Here is a 17,300-nt window from a genome sequence, read left to right as displayed (position 1 = left end):
TCATCCTGTGACTCATGCCCTCATCCCAAGAGGACCCATGCTGCCGAACCCACTGTCTCACACCATGTTTGGTGCAAAGGGCTAACCAAGTGGTCATGGGCAAATGCCCATTTCAAGGCTTGGTGACCAGCCTGAAGCTTCAGATATAAAAATGTAACTGATGAGGCATACTGTCTCTTTCAAAGGCCTTCTGAATAGGAAGGGAAAGGAAGAATCAAGCCAAGGATGTCTGTGAACCTGTTTTTTTCCCTCCAGGCTCTCTTTCTAATAAGCTATTTTGGTACAATATCAAAGTTCCCTTATATTTCTGAAAGAAAACTTGGGCTAGAAATAGATGGTCCCAGGCTGGAAGGAAAGGGATTAGCAACATGTCTAAATATTGAACATTACTCCCAAGAATTGGATATGTGGGAGTTATGTGGTGCAGTCTTTCCTCCAGACATGGAAAGTGAGAATTTAACCCAGGTGCCTAAAAGCCTGGGTGAGGGAGGAGTTGGTCCTTGGCTGCAAAAGGATGGGCTCTCAGTCTTCCATCTTGGGTTGAGACAAGTGAGATGGTAGAGCCTTTTCCCACTATCCCTGGAGGGAGGAGCTTGGGGCTTGAGAATTAGAACATTGTGCCACTTCTAGCCAGAGCAGAGAGTCAAGCAGGCTCACAGGATATAGAAGAGGTTGAGAAGGGGTAATGGGGAAGATGGAACAGTGGTTAGGGGACAGGCACCCTACCATCTTTCTGGAACCTAAATTTGAAATCTTCATAAATGTAACCATCCCTGTGCTCGTGCCCAGGTGAGTGGAGTGAGGCCCTCTACCCGCTGCTGACCACCCTCACAGACTGCGTGGCCATGATGAGCGACAAGGCCAAGAAGGCGATGGTCTTCCTCCTCATGCAGGACAGCGCCCCCACCATAGCCACATACCTGAGCCTGCAGTACCGCCGCGATGTGGTCTTCTGCCAAACCGTAAGCTCCAGGAATGCTAGAGGGAGGCCGTGTGTACCTCACTGCCTCCTTCAGACATAGTATGCAGAGCCCCTCTCCCTTCCCTTCCTTTACACACAGCCCCAGGGGGCCACGTTGTCTCCTCCCTGTTGCTTGTCAGTTGGTTAAACAGGAAATTCTAGATTTGAACACAGGCTCTTACCCTCTCAGTGTATATTCACTTCTTCCCTGAGGTCTGGCACTGGCTGGCTCTGTGGGCTGTGCACAGAGGTGGGGTGCGGATGGCCCCTTGCATCAGAGGCACGCATTGTCAGCACAGTCTATTACACAACTCCATGTTAATGCTTTCTCTTACCTTTCAGAGAAAGGTTGGGATGAATGGCACATTCTAACAATTACCCATAATTGAGTTAGTAAAGTGAACAGCGAGACAGGTTTGGGCTGGCTTTCTGCAATTCTCCCACCTGTGGGAACACAGCTGATTGCTCCCCTCAGAAAACCTCCCACTGAGAAGCCTCTTCCTGACCACATTGTCTCTCACTTCTGCTCCATGCTGGGGCATCCTCAGTGTCTACCCAGAACTGGTGTGGCTTGTGGGGAGTTAATTCTGAGCTTCTGGAAAGTTCCAGACCAGAAGTCATGTCAGGCACTCCAGGTCAGAGGCTGAGCCAAAGCCAAGCGCACCTTTGGAATGGACGGGAATGGCGAAATTCCAGCATAGTATCCCCCCTCCTCACGTCCATGGCTTCTGCCAGTGCAGACTCGCCTGAAGAACAGGAGAGACTGCCAAAGCCCCTATGAGCATGGCAGGCAGAGGAACCCAGGCCGGCTGTTGGTGGTGAGCAGGTGTCTGTCCCCACTGCCATTTTCCCTGTGTCCCTGCAGCTGACTGCGCTTATCTGTGGCTTCATCATCAAGCTGAGGAACTGCCTACATGATGACGGCTTCCTGCGGCAGCTCTACACCATCGGGCTGCTGGCCCAGTTCGAGAGCCTGCTGAGCACCTACGGTGAGGAGCCCACGGGGCTTGGGGTCAGAGGCTGTGGTTCCAGGGGACTCCCAGCCTTGCCTCCTGGCTATTTTTCCTAATGACAGGACTGACAATGTGCAGGTTGAAATACATACTGACACAGCCCCAATACATAGCAAAACACCAAACAAAAGTCCTGTACAGGCACACACACCCTGCTCGATTCTGTTCTTTGGCTGTGTGTCTTGTATTTTGAAGATCTTTCTGGTTGAGATGGGCAAAAGTCATTTAACCAGCAGTTCCTGGCTGGGCTGTCTGATTCTGGATTGTTCCTTTTAAGCCAGCGCTGCAAGGGTGCCTGTGTGCAGAGGCCACTTTTCAGCCCTCTGCTGGGACCACTAACAGAATCACTGCGTCAATGGCTAGGAATATTTTTAAATGTAGTAACTATTTCTAAGTTGCCTTTGGGGAAAAAAAAAAGCTGTCTTCTTCCTAGCTGTGGTTCCTGTTGTTTCTGAGTAGGTGAGAATAGACAGCCCCCCACCCCTTTGTTTTAGCATTTGTCCACGTTCAGTGCTGTAGGAGACTGAGTAGATGCCAAGCCCTGGCACATGGAAGGATCTGGTCACAATAGTGCCTCTTTCCATGTTAAAGGAGGTGGTGCTGCCATGGGGTGGGCAGAGGGGATGTGTCCTGCTTTTCTATATGTCTCCTCATAGCACTGTGATTGACCAACAAAAGACTCAGGAGGATGGTACATGTCCCCACCAGCTGCATCTGTGATGTGGCACTGGAGGGCTGTGGTAGTTTACTCACAGAAGGGATGGACTCGGGTCCAGCGCTGTGGCCTAGCGCCTAAAGTCCTTGCCTTGAACACGCCAGGATCCCATGTGGGTGCCAGTTCTCATCCCGGCAGCCCCGCTTTCCATCCAGCTCCCTGCTTGTGGCTTGGGAAAGCATTGGAGGACAGCTCAAGCCTTAGGACTCTGCACCCGTGTGGGAGACTCAGAGGAGGCTCCTTGTCCCTGGCTTCTGATCAGCTCAGCTCTGGCTGTAGCAGTCACTTGGGGAGTGAATCATCAGACAGAAGATCTTCCTCTCTGTCTCTCCTCCTCTCTGTATATCTGACTTTGCAATAAAAATAAATCTTAAAAAACAAGAAAAAGAAGAAGAAGGGATGGACTCAGACAGGCCCTCCTGCCCACTTCTCACCCTTCATCATCTGTGTCTGCTCCTAGCTGACTACGCCAGGCTGGAAGAGTGCCAGGTCCGTGCTGAACAGCCCTTTCCCCTCTCTCACACCCAGGTGAGGAGCTGGCGATGCTGGAGGACATGAGCCTTGGAATCATGGACCTGAGAAACGTGACCTTTAAAGTCACGCAGGCTACTTCGCACGCACCCACTGACATGCTGCCTGTCATCACAGGAAACCGGTAGATCGTTGATTTAAAATTCTCTTGAGCCTCTCACTTTTGATTGATTGTATTTTAGGTGAAGCACTCTCCCCATTTCAGCTGTTTGCTCTGTTGAGTCACAAATGTTGGTCACAACCTCGTACGCTTGTTTTATACCCCCTCCCCTCAAGGTTTGTGACTAGCAGCTTGGTTGTCCCTGAGCTGGAGGGCCTCTGTGGCTTTCCTATTGAGGCCTGCTCACTGCCCTTCCCAGGCAAGGCAGGCATCCTGGACCTCACTTTGCTCTTCGTCTCTCCCCTCCCCCCCAATCCAGCGATGGGTTCAATGTGCGGATCCCGCTGCCAGGCCCACTGTTCGATGCACTGCCCCGGGAGATCCAGAGCGGCATGCTGCTGCGGGTGCAGCCTGTCCTCTTCAACGTGGGCATCAATGAGCAGCAGACGCTGGCCGAGAGGTGCGTGCAGGACCCCACTGCTCCTCAGGTTCCCAGGGCCCTATGTGCCTTGCCATACCTCCCTTCCTGCACATGGATGAGGTGCTGTCCTTGGCTGTGGGGACACAACAGTAGCCTGGATATAGTCTCTGTCCTCAGAGGTTTGGCAGGTAGCAGATAAAGGGAGAAACAGAAAGAGAGAGAGAGAGAGAGAGAGAGAAAAGTAGGTGTAGGGAGAAATGTAGGGGCTTTGGGATCCTGAGTGATGTGTCTGCTGAGGTCTGAGAAGTGTTACAGGCTTCCTGGAGAAAGTGATGGCTGAAGTGGGCTTTGATGAATGAGCAGGAATTAATCAGATGAGGTGGGAGAAAGACCGGATGTCCCAGGCCAAGAAAAACAAAGCCAACGCCTGGCAGAGAGAAGCAGCAGTGGGGCCAGGACTCCAGGAGGGGGCAGTCATGTGGAGGTTGGGGGCCAAGACTTATGCCTTATAAAGTGCTGCTCAATGGAGCGGAGTCATGTGTGCCCTTGGGCCTGTGTTGTGGTGGGGGTAATTTGCTGTATGTAACTAATAAAGGCCTCTGTGAGTTAGTGAAGATCTTTCATGTAAAATGATACCTTGAGGTATATGCTGTTAAAGCAGTTGGGTGTCCAGGACAATGTGCCTCATTCTTACTGGGTCTTTTTCACTGTGGTCAACACACTTTGACCCCTAGTTGTGGGATAATCCTCACTTGGGAAGTGAGGTGGGGCTGCTAGGAGACCGTGAAGGACTTCAGTGGACAAGAGGACACCATTGGATTGACATTCTGGGTAGATGGTTGTTCTGACCATGTGTGGGAGCTGTGAGGACACACATGCTTTGAAGAGGGGCAGTGCCAGAGAAGAGGCGAGAACACCTTGTCAGTGGTCTGGAGAAGGACTGTTGTGAAACAGCCCCAAGATGACCAGTGAGTGGATCATGAAGACCAGGACTTCCTGTTTGTGGTGGAGACTGTGCTGGGTTTGGCCTTAGGGTGCTGGCTCAAGAGGCAGAATCCTCTGAGGTGTGAGCAGAGCAGAAGGAGTGCCCTGCAGGGAGTGTGGACAGGTCCCCTCCAGTTGGGAGGTGACCCAAGGAAGAGGTTTCAGGACCTGTTTTGGAACCACCTTGACCTTCCTTGTAGGTGACATCCACTGCATCTTCCCTCAGGCAGTGAGCACATACTTGCAGTCAGCAGGGCTTCTACCAGTGAGCCTGAGTGACAAGAAACAAGTGGGGGCCTCAGGTCAGCCCAGAGGGACAGACAGGCAGGAACTGTGTCCCCCCAGTCATGCAACATGCTGTCTCTTTTCTCAGGGACCTATGGGACGATGTCGTGGCACTCTGGGCCTAATACCTGGAGTGTTTGTGCTGGATAGGCACCCTTCAGTCCGTGGGTTGGGTGCCTATCTGTCCCTGCCTCTGCAGTGTGTTTAAAGTGGTCACCAGCACTATGGGACCAGCTGTGTGCTCTCTGGAGAAAGAGTGTGGCTTAGAATTTAGATGGATTCAGCCCTGCTAGCTTTTGTGCACCTCTGTGGATGTTAGAAGGATGTGCTACAAGCCAACTAATGCTGTCCCCTTACACCTCCCAAGGTTTGGGGACACATCTTTGCAAGAAGTCATCAACGTGGAGAGCTTGGTGCGGTTAAATTCCTACTTCGAGCAATTCAAGGAAGTTTTGCCTGAGGACTGTAAGTATCCCTTACTCACGTGGGGTTTCACCTGCTCATCTTTTTATCTCCTTGGCTGCCTGAGCTCAGACTGTGTGCTTGCTGACCTTCCCAATGCTGCCTGGCTTGCTCTGCTGTCTCTCTCTCTCTGTCCCTGTCCATCTCTCTATGTGTTGCTCATTTACACACACATGTTCAGTTACACACAGTGTCCTGTTTACCTGTTTTTACTCTGCCTTCTGGCATTCTACCCACAGAAGCTTCTCTCACACTGAAGCCCTTGCTTACCTGTCTCGTTGGTTCTCTTGGATCCATGCGATGTGGGTCTTGAACCACCCCCCTCCCCCGCCCATCACTGACATTGAACCATGTCTTGTGATTGACAGCTTTGTAGCTGTAGTAGGGATTTTGGAGGCAGGGCCCAGGGGAGTGATGTGGTGAGCTGCCCAGGCACCTCCCTGCATGGTGCTTAGGGAGCAGATTGCTGGACAGACACCCCCACTGGGAGTTAAGGGGCTAATTGGTCCTGTTGCAACCTACCACCCCACAATCCAGACTTCCTCCGGTGGAACTGTCTGTGCTCATAGCGAAAATACTGCAAGGAGGAGACAGGGCAATATTCATGTGTGGAATTCTTTCTGGAAGTCACCCCAGCAAATAGTCCCTGAGCACCTGCTCTGTGTGGAGTTTATGGTAACAGAGCCCCAGTGGGAGGAGACCCAGGCAATCTCAGTGAGTTTGGAGTGTCCCCTGCTTCCTTGTGCAGACACTGCTGCAGCCACTGGGGGTGCGCCACATGGGGATGAAGGCAACCAGTTCTCACCCTGGAGCTGAACTAATGCCCTCTCAACAGGGGCTCCAAAGAGGGAAGGCCATGGGATTGGCAAGATAGGGACAGGCTTCCTTTGTGTTGCAAGATGTGATATATCCTGAAACTGAGGATGCTGTGTTAGTATGTCTGTCCTGATGTGGAAAGGCCTTGCCTGGCCCTGAAGCTTTGTGCCAGGTCATTCAGCAAATGTCATTCTCTTGGGAAACTCAGCTGTGAGGGCCTAAAGGGCTGGGCCAGGGAGTTTGTGTTAGTTTAGTAGTGTTGAGTTGGACAACTGTGTGGAAACAGCTGACTATTTGCCAACTCATTTAGAAAGTTTGTTGGTTGGATTGGATGAGGGACCCAGCTCCTGGCGGACAGGGTGGGCCTATGGGGCACCTGCTGAGAGGACCCTTCTTCTCAGTTCCTGAGGATAAGGAGCAGGGTGAGGGAGATGGCGGAACCTTGCAGCAGCTGCTGAAGCTGTGATGTGGGCAGGCAACCTCAGGGGGAGTGCAGATGCGTGGACCTGAGAGGAGGCCTCTGGTAGCTGAGCTCACTGAGCAGCAAGACAAGAAGAGGCCAAAGGCAAGGAGTGGAGATGGCCTTGTGCTCTAGCAGTTGGTCAGGAAGCCACAGTTCCACAGAAAGGCCAGTGATGTAGTGGTGAGCTGGCCCAAAGGAAAGCAGGAGTGGAGGAGGTCATGAGGGTGCTCATCAGCCTCAGGGTTTGGACAAGGAGTCCCTGGTGAGCTCTGGGGACAGTGGCAGTGCAGTGTCAAGGCAATGCTGCCTTGGTATGGCCCATGTTTGTGGAAGGGGTTGGGGGAGGTTGGACACCCCCTGCAGCTGCATGGGCCGTGTTGGCACACTTAAAGCCCGTGGGGGCGGGAGTTGGAGAAAACAGTGGTTGAAAAATGTAAGAGGTCCTGGAGTGTACAGGAGGAAAAGGGAGGTAAAGAAATGACAGGAAATACTGAGATGTGGGGTCACCTAGCTTCCATATCCCCAGTAAACAAGGCTGAGCACAGATCTGGGCGTCAGATAACGCTGGGGCTGTTGAGGCAGTAGCATCCAGTCTGGCCACACTGAGTGTGGCTTAGACCAGCACTGGTTCCCAGGCCCCTGGTGAGCATGCTGGCCAAGGCCCATTCAGAGCTGTGTACAAGGCTCCTTTGAGGACTCCGCCGAAGCTGTCAGTAACCCAAGTCCATAGGGCCCTCACTGCCAAGGTGTCTTCACGTTCTTCAGCAGTGAGCACAGCCAGGAGCAGCTGACCTGTCATGTCCTCGTCCACCTGCCAGGCAACTCCTACCCACTGAACATGGGTTATCTACTCTGAGCCCACAGCAGCCCTGTAAAGTGGGTGCTGCTCTCATAACCACCTGACAGATGAAGACCCAAGGCAAAAATGTTGGGCTGTCCTTGTAGCCCCAGGAAAATTGCTCATCTGTGAGGCCATTTGGCTGAATACCTCCAAAGCCTGCTGAGTTGCTCAGTGGGTGGTTTTCAAACTTGGGGCTGCAAGGAAGGTCATGGCCAATCTGTCCTCAATTTTGGGTGGTTAGATCATGCCATCTCCTCCAGAGAGTGAAAACCCCTGAGCCCCTTAAGCTCCCCTTCTCGCACCCCCACTATCTCCTACAGTGAGCCCCTTCTGGGCAGGAGCCTCCTCTGTTTATTGCTGCCCTATCCCCTGAGCAGTGTGGGCCTGGACGTGTCAGCAGCGTGGAGTCATTGGCACAGATCCTGTGGACACCAGTGTGACATAGGTGGCAGAAACTGTATGTGTGGTTCAGTCCCATGGTGCTGTGCACTTGGTTCAGATGTGGGGATTCAGGTGTTGTGGCTGTTTACCCTAGTCATGACCTTGAGGCTCTTCTGTTTGTCTTTGATATTCCTGGTGTTTGAGAATCCACAGACCTCCAGGAGTGGTTGCTTCCTCTTTCGACTTTTATCCCGGGTTTCCTAGGTGAGATGATCTGACAGATCTCAGGGCTCCTGAAGTCCTGGAAGGGCCAGGAGACTACCACGGCGGGGGAGGGAAGCTGTCAGGGCAGGGAGACTCCTCTGCATCATCGAGAAATGTAGTTCTCCAGGTATGGACCCAGTCCATCTGCCTGGAGGAGGCTGCGTTTTCCGGCCTCCCCCAAAATTTCCAAGTTACCCGATGGCCGAGGGACTTCTAAAAGCATCCTCCATCCCATACCAAGGGTTTGGAGAGCAAATGGAGCTCCTACACTCCCTCCTAAGTCATTCTTTGGGAGGGGCTGGGAGTTGTGGTGTGTACAGGAAATTCCTAGGTGTCCTGAGCCCTTTGGAATCACTGAAAACAGATAAAACAACTGCCTGACAAAGGTGGAAGTGGAGAAGCAGTCAACCCAACGGGTAGCCGTGTCTAACCCCTCAACTTCAGCTGCCAGCTGCTTCCCCAGTGACTTCTGTGAGTGGCCTCCCACTGTTGGGTGCCATGTTCCTGCATGCAGCCCCCACTCCCAGAGACTCCCGTCCTCTTCCAGGTCTACCTCGGTCTCGGAGTCAGACCTGCCTGCCGGAGCTGCTGCGGTTCCTAGGCCAGAATGTGCACGCCCGGAAGAACAAGAACGTGGACATCCTGTGGCAAGCTGCTGAGGTACTCACTGTCAGGGAAACACATCGCTGCGCTTGCTGCCAGAAGTCATGGAACAGTACCAAGCGAGTGGCTCCTGTGTGTCTGCATGAGGGCATCAGGCCAAGGCAGTGTGTTCCATGACCCGGGGAGGGACTTGGTATTGCCCAGGACATTCAGGGACGCCTGAGCTCCTGACATAGCTGTCACCTGCACAGGCCTGCACAATCAGTACTGACCAATGTTCACTGCCTGCTATGCCTTCCACCAAGTCAGGAGAGACTGTAATGACTTCTGCCATCACACCAGTCTGTCCTACATGCAGTTCTGCTCTCTCCTCCCTAAGAACTTACACTACTGCAAAGTTTTTCTAAGAACTTTCCCTGTCAGAGCCCCAGTTGCTATCCCAAGGCTTTTGTCCATGCAATGTTATGGCAAGTCACTTAGTCATCCCTGATGAAGAGATGAGCTTAGTTCATGTCCACGGCAGCCTGACCAGCCTAGCATCAGGGCTCGGGACCCAGGGCCCAGGGTGTACCTCCCCACCATTCCCAACCACCAGTGGCTTTTGCTCCCTGCTGGGACCTGGGGAGCAGAGAAAGACAGATGAGGCACGAGTCAGTACTGCTCTGTGCCTGTGCAGGACCTTACCCCCACAGTTTCCAGAGTGGTTCACCCTCTGTCTTGTCAGGAAAGCACCTTGGTCTGCATAGCAGCAGGTGGTCACAGCTGCTCCCTGCATGGGGCAGCCATTTGAAACTGTTTCTTAGACTCTGTATTGGAGAGCCCCTCTCTGTCAGTGTGCAACCTGGTTTCGATTTCCTAATGGCCATGGCTGCTAGGATCTCTGTTGAATGATACCTCAAAGCATGTGAAGCTGCCGCCCCCTGTGGAGTCCCCCTTCCTAAGCATAGCCTGTTTTCTTGTTGGCAGATCTGCCGCCGCCTTAACGGGGTCCGGTTCACCAGCTGCAAGAGTGCCAAGGACCGCACGGCCATGTCGGTGACGCTGGAGCAGTGCCTGATCCTGCAGCACGAGCACGGCATGGCCCCACAGGTCTTCACGCAGGCCCTGGAGTGCATGCGCAGGTGAGTGCTGCTGCCCAGCTGCTGCCAGCCTGCCTGGCCACCGTGTAAACTGCAGATGAGAGCCGGTGCCCCTTGCCCACCGAGCAGCCTCCCTGCTAGAGGCCCCTGACGCCCGCCGTCATGCTCGGGTTTGACAGCTCGTCAAGCCACTGGCCCTGTCAAATTTCAAGAATGTCCTCTTTGCAAGGCAGTGAGGGGAAGAGCTGGCAGTCCTTCTGAGCAGGACAGCGCTACAGACCAGTGGAGGGTGGGAAGGCCCAGGGTCGGGCAGTGAGGCAGGAAGGTTGGATGCAGTGTGGGAAGAATCCCTGGGCCACCCTGCAGCTGGGACCAGCCAGTATGTTCTCAGCAGGCACCTGCTGTTTCCATGGTGTGTGTTTGTACATTTCCAAAGTTGCCGCGTCTGCAGGTTGCACTGGTTTGCTCTGCTTCCTCTCCAGCAGCTGACACAGTTTGCTTTCATGAGCAAAGTGTCCAGTGAGTGTCTTTATGGCGATAGTTGTCGGTGTGCCCTGACGACCTCACCCTAACTGGTGTTCTGATTCCAAGGCAGCAGGCGTGTTTGCAGAATGAACCCCGAGCGCAGACTGTCCACTGTTTCTGATGCCTGTTTCAAGCACTGCTGGGCAGCCCCACCTCACATACCGAAAGAAAGGATAAGAAACCTGGTCTTCCCCTACCCCTTTGATGTAGTCACCAATGCTGTTCAAGTCTTGTTTCCAACAGTCACTTCTACTGAATGTTCTGTGTCATTTGTCCTCTCACCAAATTCTTTGAAGTGTTCAATTCTCTTATCCTTTCTGTATGTTTCTGCTGTTTGGCCTTCTCACAGTAATGCTCAGGAGTGGTGCGTGAGCTTCTGCCTCTTGATCAAATGCAGTTTGTAAAACAGAAGTGTTCAGCCACTGTTTTGTCTTGGCATGTTTCATCCAAACCTCACTGTTGTTGAAAGTCCACTGTCCCTCGGCTGCTAGCCTCAGGGTAGCAATGGAGACTCTGGGGGGCATCTCCTTTGGGGGACTGGCTTTTTTAGTTGCTGTTATTTTTGTTTGTTTTTAATTTATGTTGGCCAAGGGCCTGCCCTTAGGTGCCTTGGTACCCTTAGGCTCAAACGTCTGGGACTCCCTTGGCTGTGCTCAGGTGAGCTTCTGTTCTCTGGCCCTGAAGAAACAGGAGGGGACAGCCAGGGATTCCTGGGACTGTGGGAGCATAGGTCAGAAGCAGGTCCAGCACGGCAAGGCCCCAGGTTGGACGTGCAGCTGGTATAAAGAACACTGTTTAGTTCTTGGGCTCTTGAGCAGATTCAGCAAAAATCAGAGTGTTTGTCAGCACAAAGCCACGAGGAGACCCAGGAGAGAGATGCCTAGTGCAGCCATAGGGCCTGGCCCTGAGCGCAGAACCTGTGGGCCACCCTGTGGGACAGCTTGGGGCTGTGTGCATGGATCCCACATGTGTGCAAGACGCCTCATACAGCCATGAGACACTCCAACTTGCAGTTGCGTGAATGATCCATTCTCCTCATAGGAAAAATAGAAGTTGTAGATAAGTCTGTAAAGACATCGTACACATTCACTCTTACACATAGATCCTGCAGAGCTTGGCCTGTCATGGGATTGCACATCCAGATGGCCGTGAGTGTGGCTAGCCCACGTACTTGTTAACCAGTCCTTGAATAGCACACAAGATATAACCACACTAATACACAGGCAGTCAAATGCACAATCCCATCTGTGATTTTAACCATCTGGTTTTGGTTTCATTTAACTATCCCATGGGCCCTTTTTCAGGTAGATAAGTATAGATTTTCACTTAGAGCACACCCTAATCTAATTTGCTGTCATTGAGCATTTTGATCCAGGATGCAACGAGTGTCCTTTCATATCCTCCTATCCACATTTGCCAGATTGACACCTCCACACAGCAGTATTTTGGGCTGTGACCACAGGCGTTTGTTCCAAGATAATGCTTTAACTCTGACTTCCGTGTTTCCTGGATTGTCCCATGAGGAGAAGACTCACCTCTGCACAGTTGGCTGCAGGCCTGAGGCGGCCAGGTTCCCCTGGTTGCCCTGGTTGCCCTGGCTCCCAGGTTCCCAGGTTCCCAGGTTCCCAGGTTCCCTTGGCTGTAGCGTGACCAGCACCTCCAGATCTGCTGAACACCCCGAGGAGGCAGGACTAGATCTGGACCGTGCCCTTGCATGGAGGAATACGCACCAGTTCTCTGGCTTTCTTGCTTGCCTCAGATGGAAGAGTAGAGCATGCAGGACAGTGGCAGCAGTTGAAGGGTGAAGCTGACACTCAGGCTGTCTTTATCCTGGAGGTCCAGGGTGAGCAGTGGCCAGTGCTGTGCAATGAACGTTTGCCAACCAGCCCAATCCACAAGGTCCTGATCTGTGGTGTTTGCCAGTTTCCCACTGGGCCATTTTAAACTCCTAGGGTGTCACTAACTGAACATGGAGTTGGGGAAAAATTTGCCCATTCAACTTCTCCATGCCATGTGAACCGACATAGCTCCTTTTCGGAGGTATCCTCTGTCCCCAGGCAAGGGGTTGAGACCTGCATGCTGTGGGGTCTTCCTGAGTAGCTGCAGTGAGCAGGCAGCCTACCCTGAGGGGAATGTGACAGACAGGGCTTGTTGGCTTGGAGAGTAGCCCTGATGAGAGCAGCATACTCCTGCAGGGCCAGTCCGGGGCGTGCTGGTCCTCCTGGGAAAACTGAAGTGGGGAAGGATTCTAGATATTGATCCCATACTTTAAAGACATATTAAGTAGCACCAAAAGGAGACAGGAAACCCCCGATTTCCCAGTCTGGGGTTGATTGGATTCTATTTTGGGGGATCCTCTTGTAGAACTAATTGGCAATATTGGAGCCACCATTGCTCATAGCCCTGACACTGCTTAACCTGAGACCCCTGGTGGGTGTGGAGGAACTACGTGTGGTTTAAATACAAGGTTCTTGTTTGTGTGGTCATCAAGAGGCAGCTTTGACCAAACCCGCTGCACCCCACGCCGGCATCTGTGAGAAGGCCAAACCTCATGGTTCTTCATGTTCAGCTTGCATCTCCGAATCCCCGTCCGCAGCATGTGGGAGCATGGCAGGCAGCATGGAGCTGTGCTTGGCCAGCTGAGAGGGTGAACATGGAAAACCATCCATTCAACCTACATGTGTTTATTTTCAGTGGACTGCAGTATTTTTCCTTATTTTCACTTCTCTTTCTCTCCTTTTTTTCCTATGACTGTGCTGGTTTTGTTTGATGTTCCTTTTACCTCCTTTTTTGTTTTGTTTTGTTTCTGTTGTGGCTCTCTTTCTTTTTCTTTCTTTTTTTTTTTTTTTAACCTTATCTTTTGGTTCTCTTTTTCCATACTTTTTGATGAAATCCACTGCATGTCTTTTTTCCCCTTCCTCTTTATTTTCTTTCCTTTCCTTCTTTTCTTTTTTTGTTTTCCTTTCTCCCAACCTTTTTCCTTTTCACAGCATTGGAACACGGGAGGTAGTCACCCAGAAGAACTTGAGCGGTCTGGTGCCCATCCGAGACTTAAGGCTAGACCCAAGCCTCCTCTGTTCCCTCCCTTTACTAGCTCTGAGCCCCAATTTACTGATTGTGTGGCTCTTTCTGAGCATAGCGTACCTGGTCACCAAATTGCGTTGCAAATGAATATATCACTATGAGAAATTTAAAGTGCCCAAGCATGCCCAGCCACCGCGTACCTAACTGGAGAGAAGGAAGGTGTCAAGGCGTGGTCTGCCGAGAAATCTCTCATGCCTTACAGTTTGATGTTTGGTTCCTCTGAACTGTGAACACCTGCCAATTTTTTTCACCAAGAAGACTTGTTCATTTCAGTCCTGTAGCGGCTTCAGCGCGTGTAACCTTCTTACAGCGCCCTGTTATACCGCATTGTTTTGCTGGCCTGGAATTACTTGTACTACATCTCTTAGCCTTCTGATGTAAAACTATTTAATTACCTGTCTATCTCATGTTCCCTGTTCCCAAGAGAAAGGACTTCTGTTAGACAAGAGTTTGTATATTTGATACTGTTCTAAGCGTGCTACGAGCCTCTCCTGTCCTTTTGAAGAAAAATGAATAGACAAAGGTAGATAAGCCTGTTGAATAGGACAGGCACTTCCTGCTTTCATTTCAAAGCGTGGCCCCTGGACAACAGTGGCAAGCAATCTGCAAAATCCTAACATTTCTTTGCCCCAGTTTATTCTTTCTCTCTGGGGATGACACAGAACTGAGACACAACAGCCCTGTGACACAACCCAGTATGGTCAGGCACATAAGAATAACTTCCTGCATATGACTTTTGATTTAACTCTTTAAGGATCATTAAACGGAGTCAAGACACTAATGCCCATAGGTAGCAAAAGTCCATTGAAGTTATTTATGTTAATTTTTCTTAAAATGGTATTTTTCATTTAAGGGCATATATCTTTTATTCCAGATTAAAGTTCAGACATCCTCTCTCTCTTGTTAAATAAAAGAAACAATCAAACCAAAAAATCAATAAAAATGACCAAAAAATGAGGCTTAACTTTTGAGCAGTTGCAGCAGATGGAAATGTGAGAGAAGGGGTTGCTGTGGCTACCACTCTGGATTTTAACCTGTTAATGGCCTTAAAAGGAGATGCCTTGTATAACCCTAACATTCATGTGTGCCAGAAAGTAATTGTATACGCAGAGGGGCAACCAAATAAGCCAGGGCACATTCCATACTGCCTGTCTAACATATAGTGGCTTCTCTGCCGGTACATACTGTTTCGTGCTTTGAGTTTCCGCCTCCAGCTGATTCCCCAAGCGTCATTTGCTGATGTGTTTTTCTTTCTGCCAGTCTAGAGAAGCTAGTGTAAGTTTAGAGGAGTCAGCTGTTGCAGCATGTTGGCCCCTAAGCATGCACCTGAGACCAGGCCATCATCAGATGTGACCTCTCCATCCTGTCTCCAAGACTCCCTGATTGGGCCTCAGTTCAGAGTTGAAAGTGTAGGAATCCCAGAATCAACTAACAAATGTCAGACTCTAAATTCAGCAGTGTAATATCATCCTCTTCATACCCACAGAGCTGCCTTCTTTCTAGATCCCCTGAGGGTCACTTCTGGGTCGCCTTTGCAGATGATTCTTCCCATTCTTCCTAGAGTTAGAGGTGGTCCAGTCCCTGGTCGCCCTTGTAGGATTTCTGTCTGCATGCCAGCTGCTTGGAGGTGGTGTGGTAGCAACATGACACTGGTTACTAGCCAGCTGTCTTTGTAAGGTACATTCACCACCTGCCCTCTCCCACCTGCAGGTGCACACTGCAGCTCTCTGAGATGACTTTGTGGGAAACTCACTTCCCGGCTCCTGCTCCAGATAAGGAAGGGGATGCCAGAGGCAGAGACCCGGCCATGCACCCTCCTCCATAGTGGAGCTGAAGGCCAGACAGAAGCCCTGTGTGCGTGAGGGAGGCCTTCTAACTGCAGTGACACGCCTCCCTCCCGCAGGGCCCACGGTGCTCAGCAGCGTGTTCCAGGGGCTCCTCCCAGGACCCCACATACAGCTAGGGAGAGTTGTGACCCCCAGGACACCACAGCGTGATCCTCGGCTACTCTGATGCTGCTGCACCTTCCTGTCCTGTGGAGGCTTGGCTGCAGGCTTGAGAGAGAGGCAGGGTGCACAGGAGAGGGGATGGTCTTTTTATCTTGTCCTGCAGGAGCTGGAACATGAGCGCCACCCTGCACTCTGCCTCCATGCTACAGGTGGGGAGAACCTGGGATCTTTTCTTTCCTCTCCCTCTAATATGGCTGAGAGGAGAAACTCAAATATGCCTACTCTTTTGCTCATGACTGCAGGCCAAATACATAATTGGAAGTCATGTCTGCTTTACTGAGAAGTAGGGTGGAATAGAATAGAGAAATGATTCAAGGATTCAAGCCAAGAGGGACAGGCTGGCATTGTGGCACAGTGGGATAAGCCACTACCACTTGTGACACCAGCATCCCATATTAGAGTGCTGCTTTAATTCCAGGCCACTCTGTCTGTGGTTCAGCTTCCTGCTAACACACCTGGGACGGCAGGAAAGGGTGGTCCAAGTGCTTGAACCTCTGCCTGCCACCCATATGGGCAAGAGGATGGAATTCCTGGCTCCTGGCTTCCGCTTGGCCCACACTTTGCTGTTGCAGCCATTTGCAGAATGAACCAGCAGATGAAAGATAGTGTGTATACTCTCTCTCACTCTCTTTGCCACTCTGCATTTCAAATCGAATGAGTCTTGGAAAAGGGTGTGGAGGACATTGACGTTTGGTGCTGGCTCTAGGTTGCTTACGAGTAATGCTGGTGCTGAGGCTCTGTCAATGTCAGCACCACCCCCAACCCGCGTACCCCATGTTAAGTCAGGTTCTGAAGGTAGGGAAGCCACACCCAAGGAGTGATTCTCTGGCTGCATTGTTGCTTCAGCTCACATGACAGTCATTGTTGAGCAGCAGTGTTATTGTAACGGCCCAGCCGCCCTGCCTGCAGTGATTGGGGTCGCAGCTGCTGCCTGGGGCTGCCGAGAGCCCACAGGCGGAGGCTTTTCCATGAGCTGCAATTGGAGGATCCTGACTGGAAAAGGAGAACCAGAATCACTTGTCAGTTGGGGTTTTCATTTAAGTTTCATCTCCAAAATGGATATTCTTGAAAATGAACATTTTGTTTTATAACGAATAATCATATAGCTTCAAAACTGTTGGCTGCTCTTGGCCAGATCTCTCCAGGGCTTCCTCCTCACTGGCTCCTAAAAATAATACAGCCAGTTGCAGTGGGAAATGCCAGTCCCCACAGCACCCCTGGCCACCTCTGCATGTCACCCTTCCCGTCTCACTGCCCACCCTGGCAGCCCCGCAGGCTGTGTGGCCAGAGTGCGTGGGAAGTGTCAGCCACAGCAGCCAGGTGTGTCAATGCAAACATTTGATTCCGAAGTTCAGCTTAGCTGCAAAACTAGATTGAAACAAAAATGTTTCCTTTGAATTCTGTATCTGAGGTGTTCAGCCAGCTCACCCAGGTATCAGCCCCTTCATGTGTCAAAGAAGAGAATGTGAAAGTGCACAGGCGACCTTCCCTGCTCCTCAAAGCACACGGGCACTGGCTGGTGGCAGGTGGTCTTTGAGACGTGTGTGCATTTCCTTGTATGTGGAGAAGCCATATCTAGTTCACTTGTGAACTAATCCATAAATGGAAGAACTTCCAAAGATTACAGGCAAGGAACTGTGCATGCAAACCTCTCGTTTCTGCTCTAAATAGAATCACATTTGTATCTATTTACTGATCAGCGATAGACACAACCAATCGTTATGTACCGAAGGGACCTGGCTCACAGGGCCTGTGTCCAGCTC

General features: G+C 51.4%; 1 protein-coding gene across 12 annotated transcripts in view; it reads left to right on the top strand.

Annotated features, from left to right (window-relative positions):
* The window catches only part of INPP4A (inositol polyphosphate-4-phosphatase type I A), a 143,866-nt gene that overhangs the window by 125,149 nt on the left and 1,417 nt on the right, over nucleotides 1-17,300 (top strand). For 5 of the 12 annotated variants that reach the window (XM_058667546.1, XM_058667552.1, XM_058667548.1 and 2 more), the window contains 7 exons: nucleotides 790-962; nucleotides 1,827-1,950; nucleotides 3,218-3,344; nucleotides 3,640-3,780; nucleotides 5,378-5,475; nucleotides 8,785-8,897; nucleotides 9,807-9,961. In XM_058667546.1, coding sequence (XP_058523529.1) covers nucleotides 790-962; nucleotides 1,827-1,950; nucleotides 3,218-3,344; nucleotides 3,640-3,780; nucleotides 5,378-5,475; nucleotides 8,785-8,897; nucleotides 9,807-9,961 — 931 coding nt within the window. Of the gene's footprint in view, nucleotides 1-789; nucleotides 963-1,826; nucleotides 1,951-3,217; nucleotides 3,345-3,639; nucleotides 3,781-5,377; nucleotides 5,476-8,784; nucleotides 8,898-9,806; nucleotides 9,962-13,434; nucleotides 15,052-17,300 lie in introns of those variants that run through there. The other 7 variants (XM_058667549.1, XM_058667545.1, XM_058667543.1 and 4 more) reach the window with 3 other exon arrangements.

Source organism: Ochotona princeps, chromosome 8, assembly GCF_030435755.1.
Source record: "Ochotona princeps isolate mOchPri1 chromosome 8, mOchPri1.hap1, whole genome shotgun sequence".
In the NCBI taxonomy this organism is placed as follows: domain Eukaryota; kingdom Metazoa; phylum Chordata; class Mammalia; order Lagomorpha; family Ochotonidae; genus Ochotona; species Ochotona princeps.
This window is presented reverse-complemented; position numbering and strand designations above follow the sequence as displayed.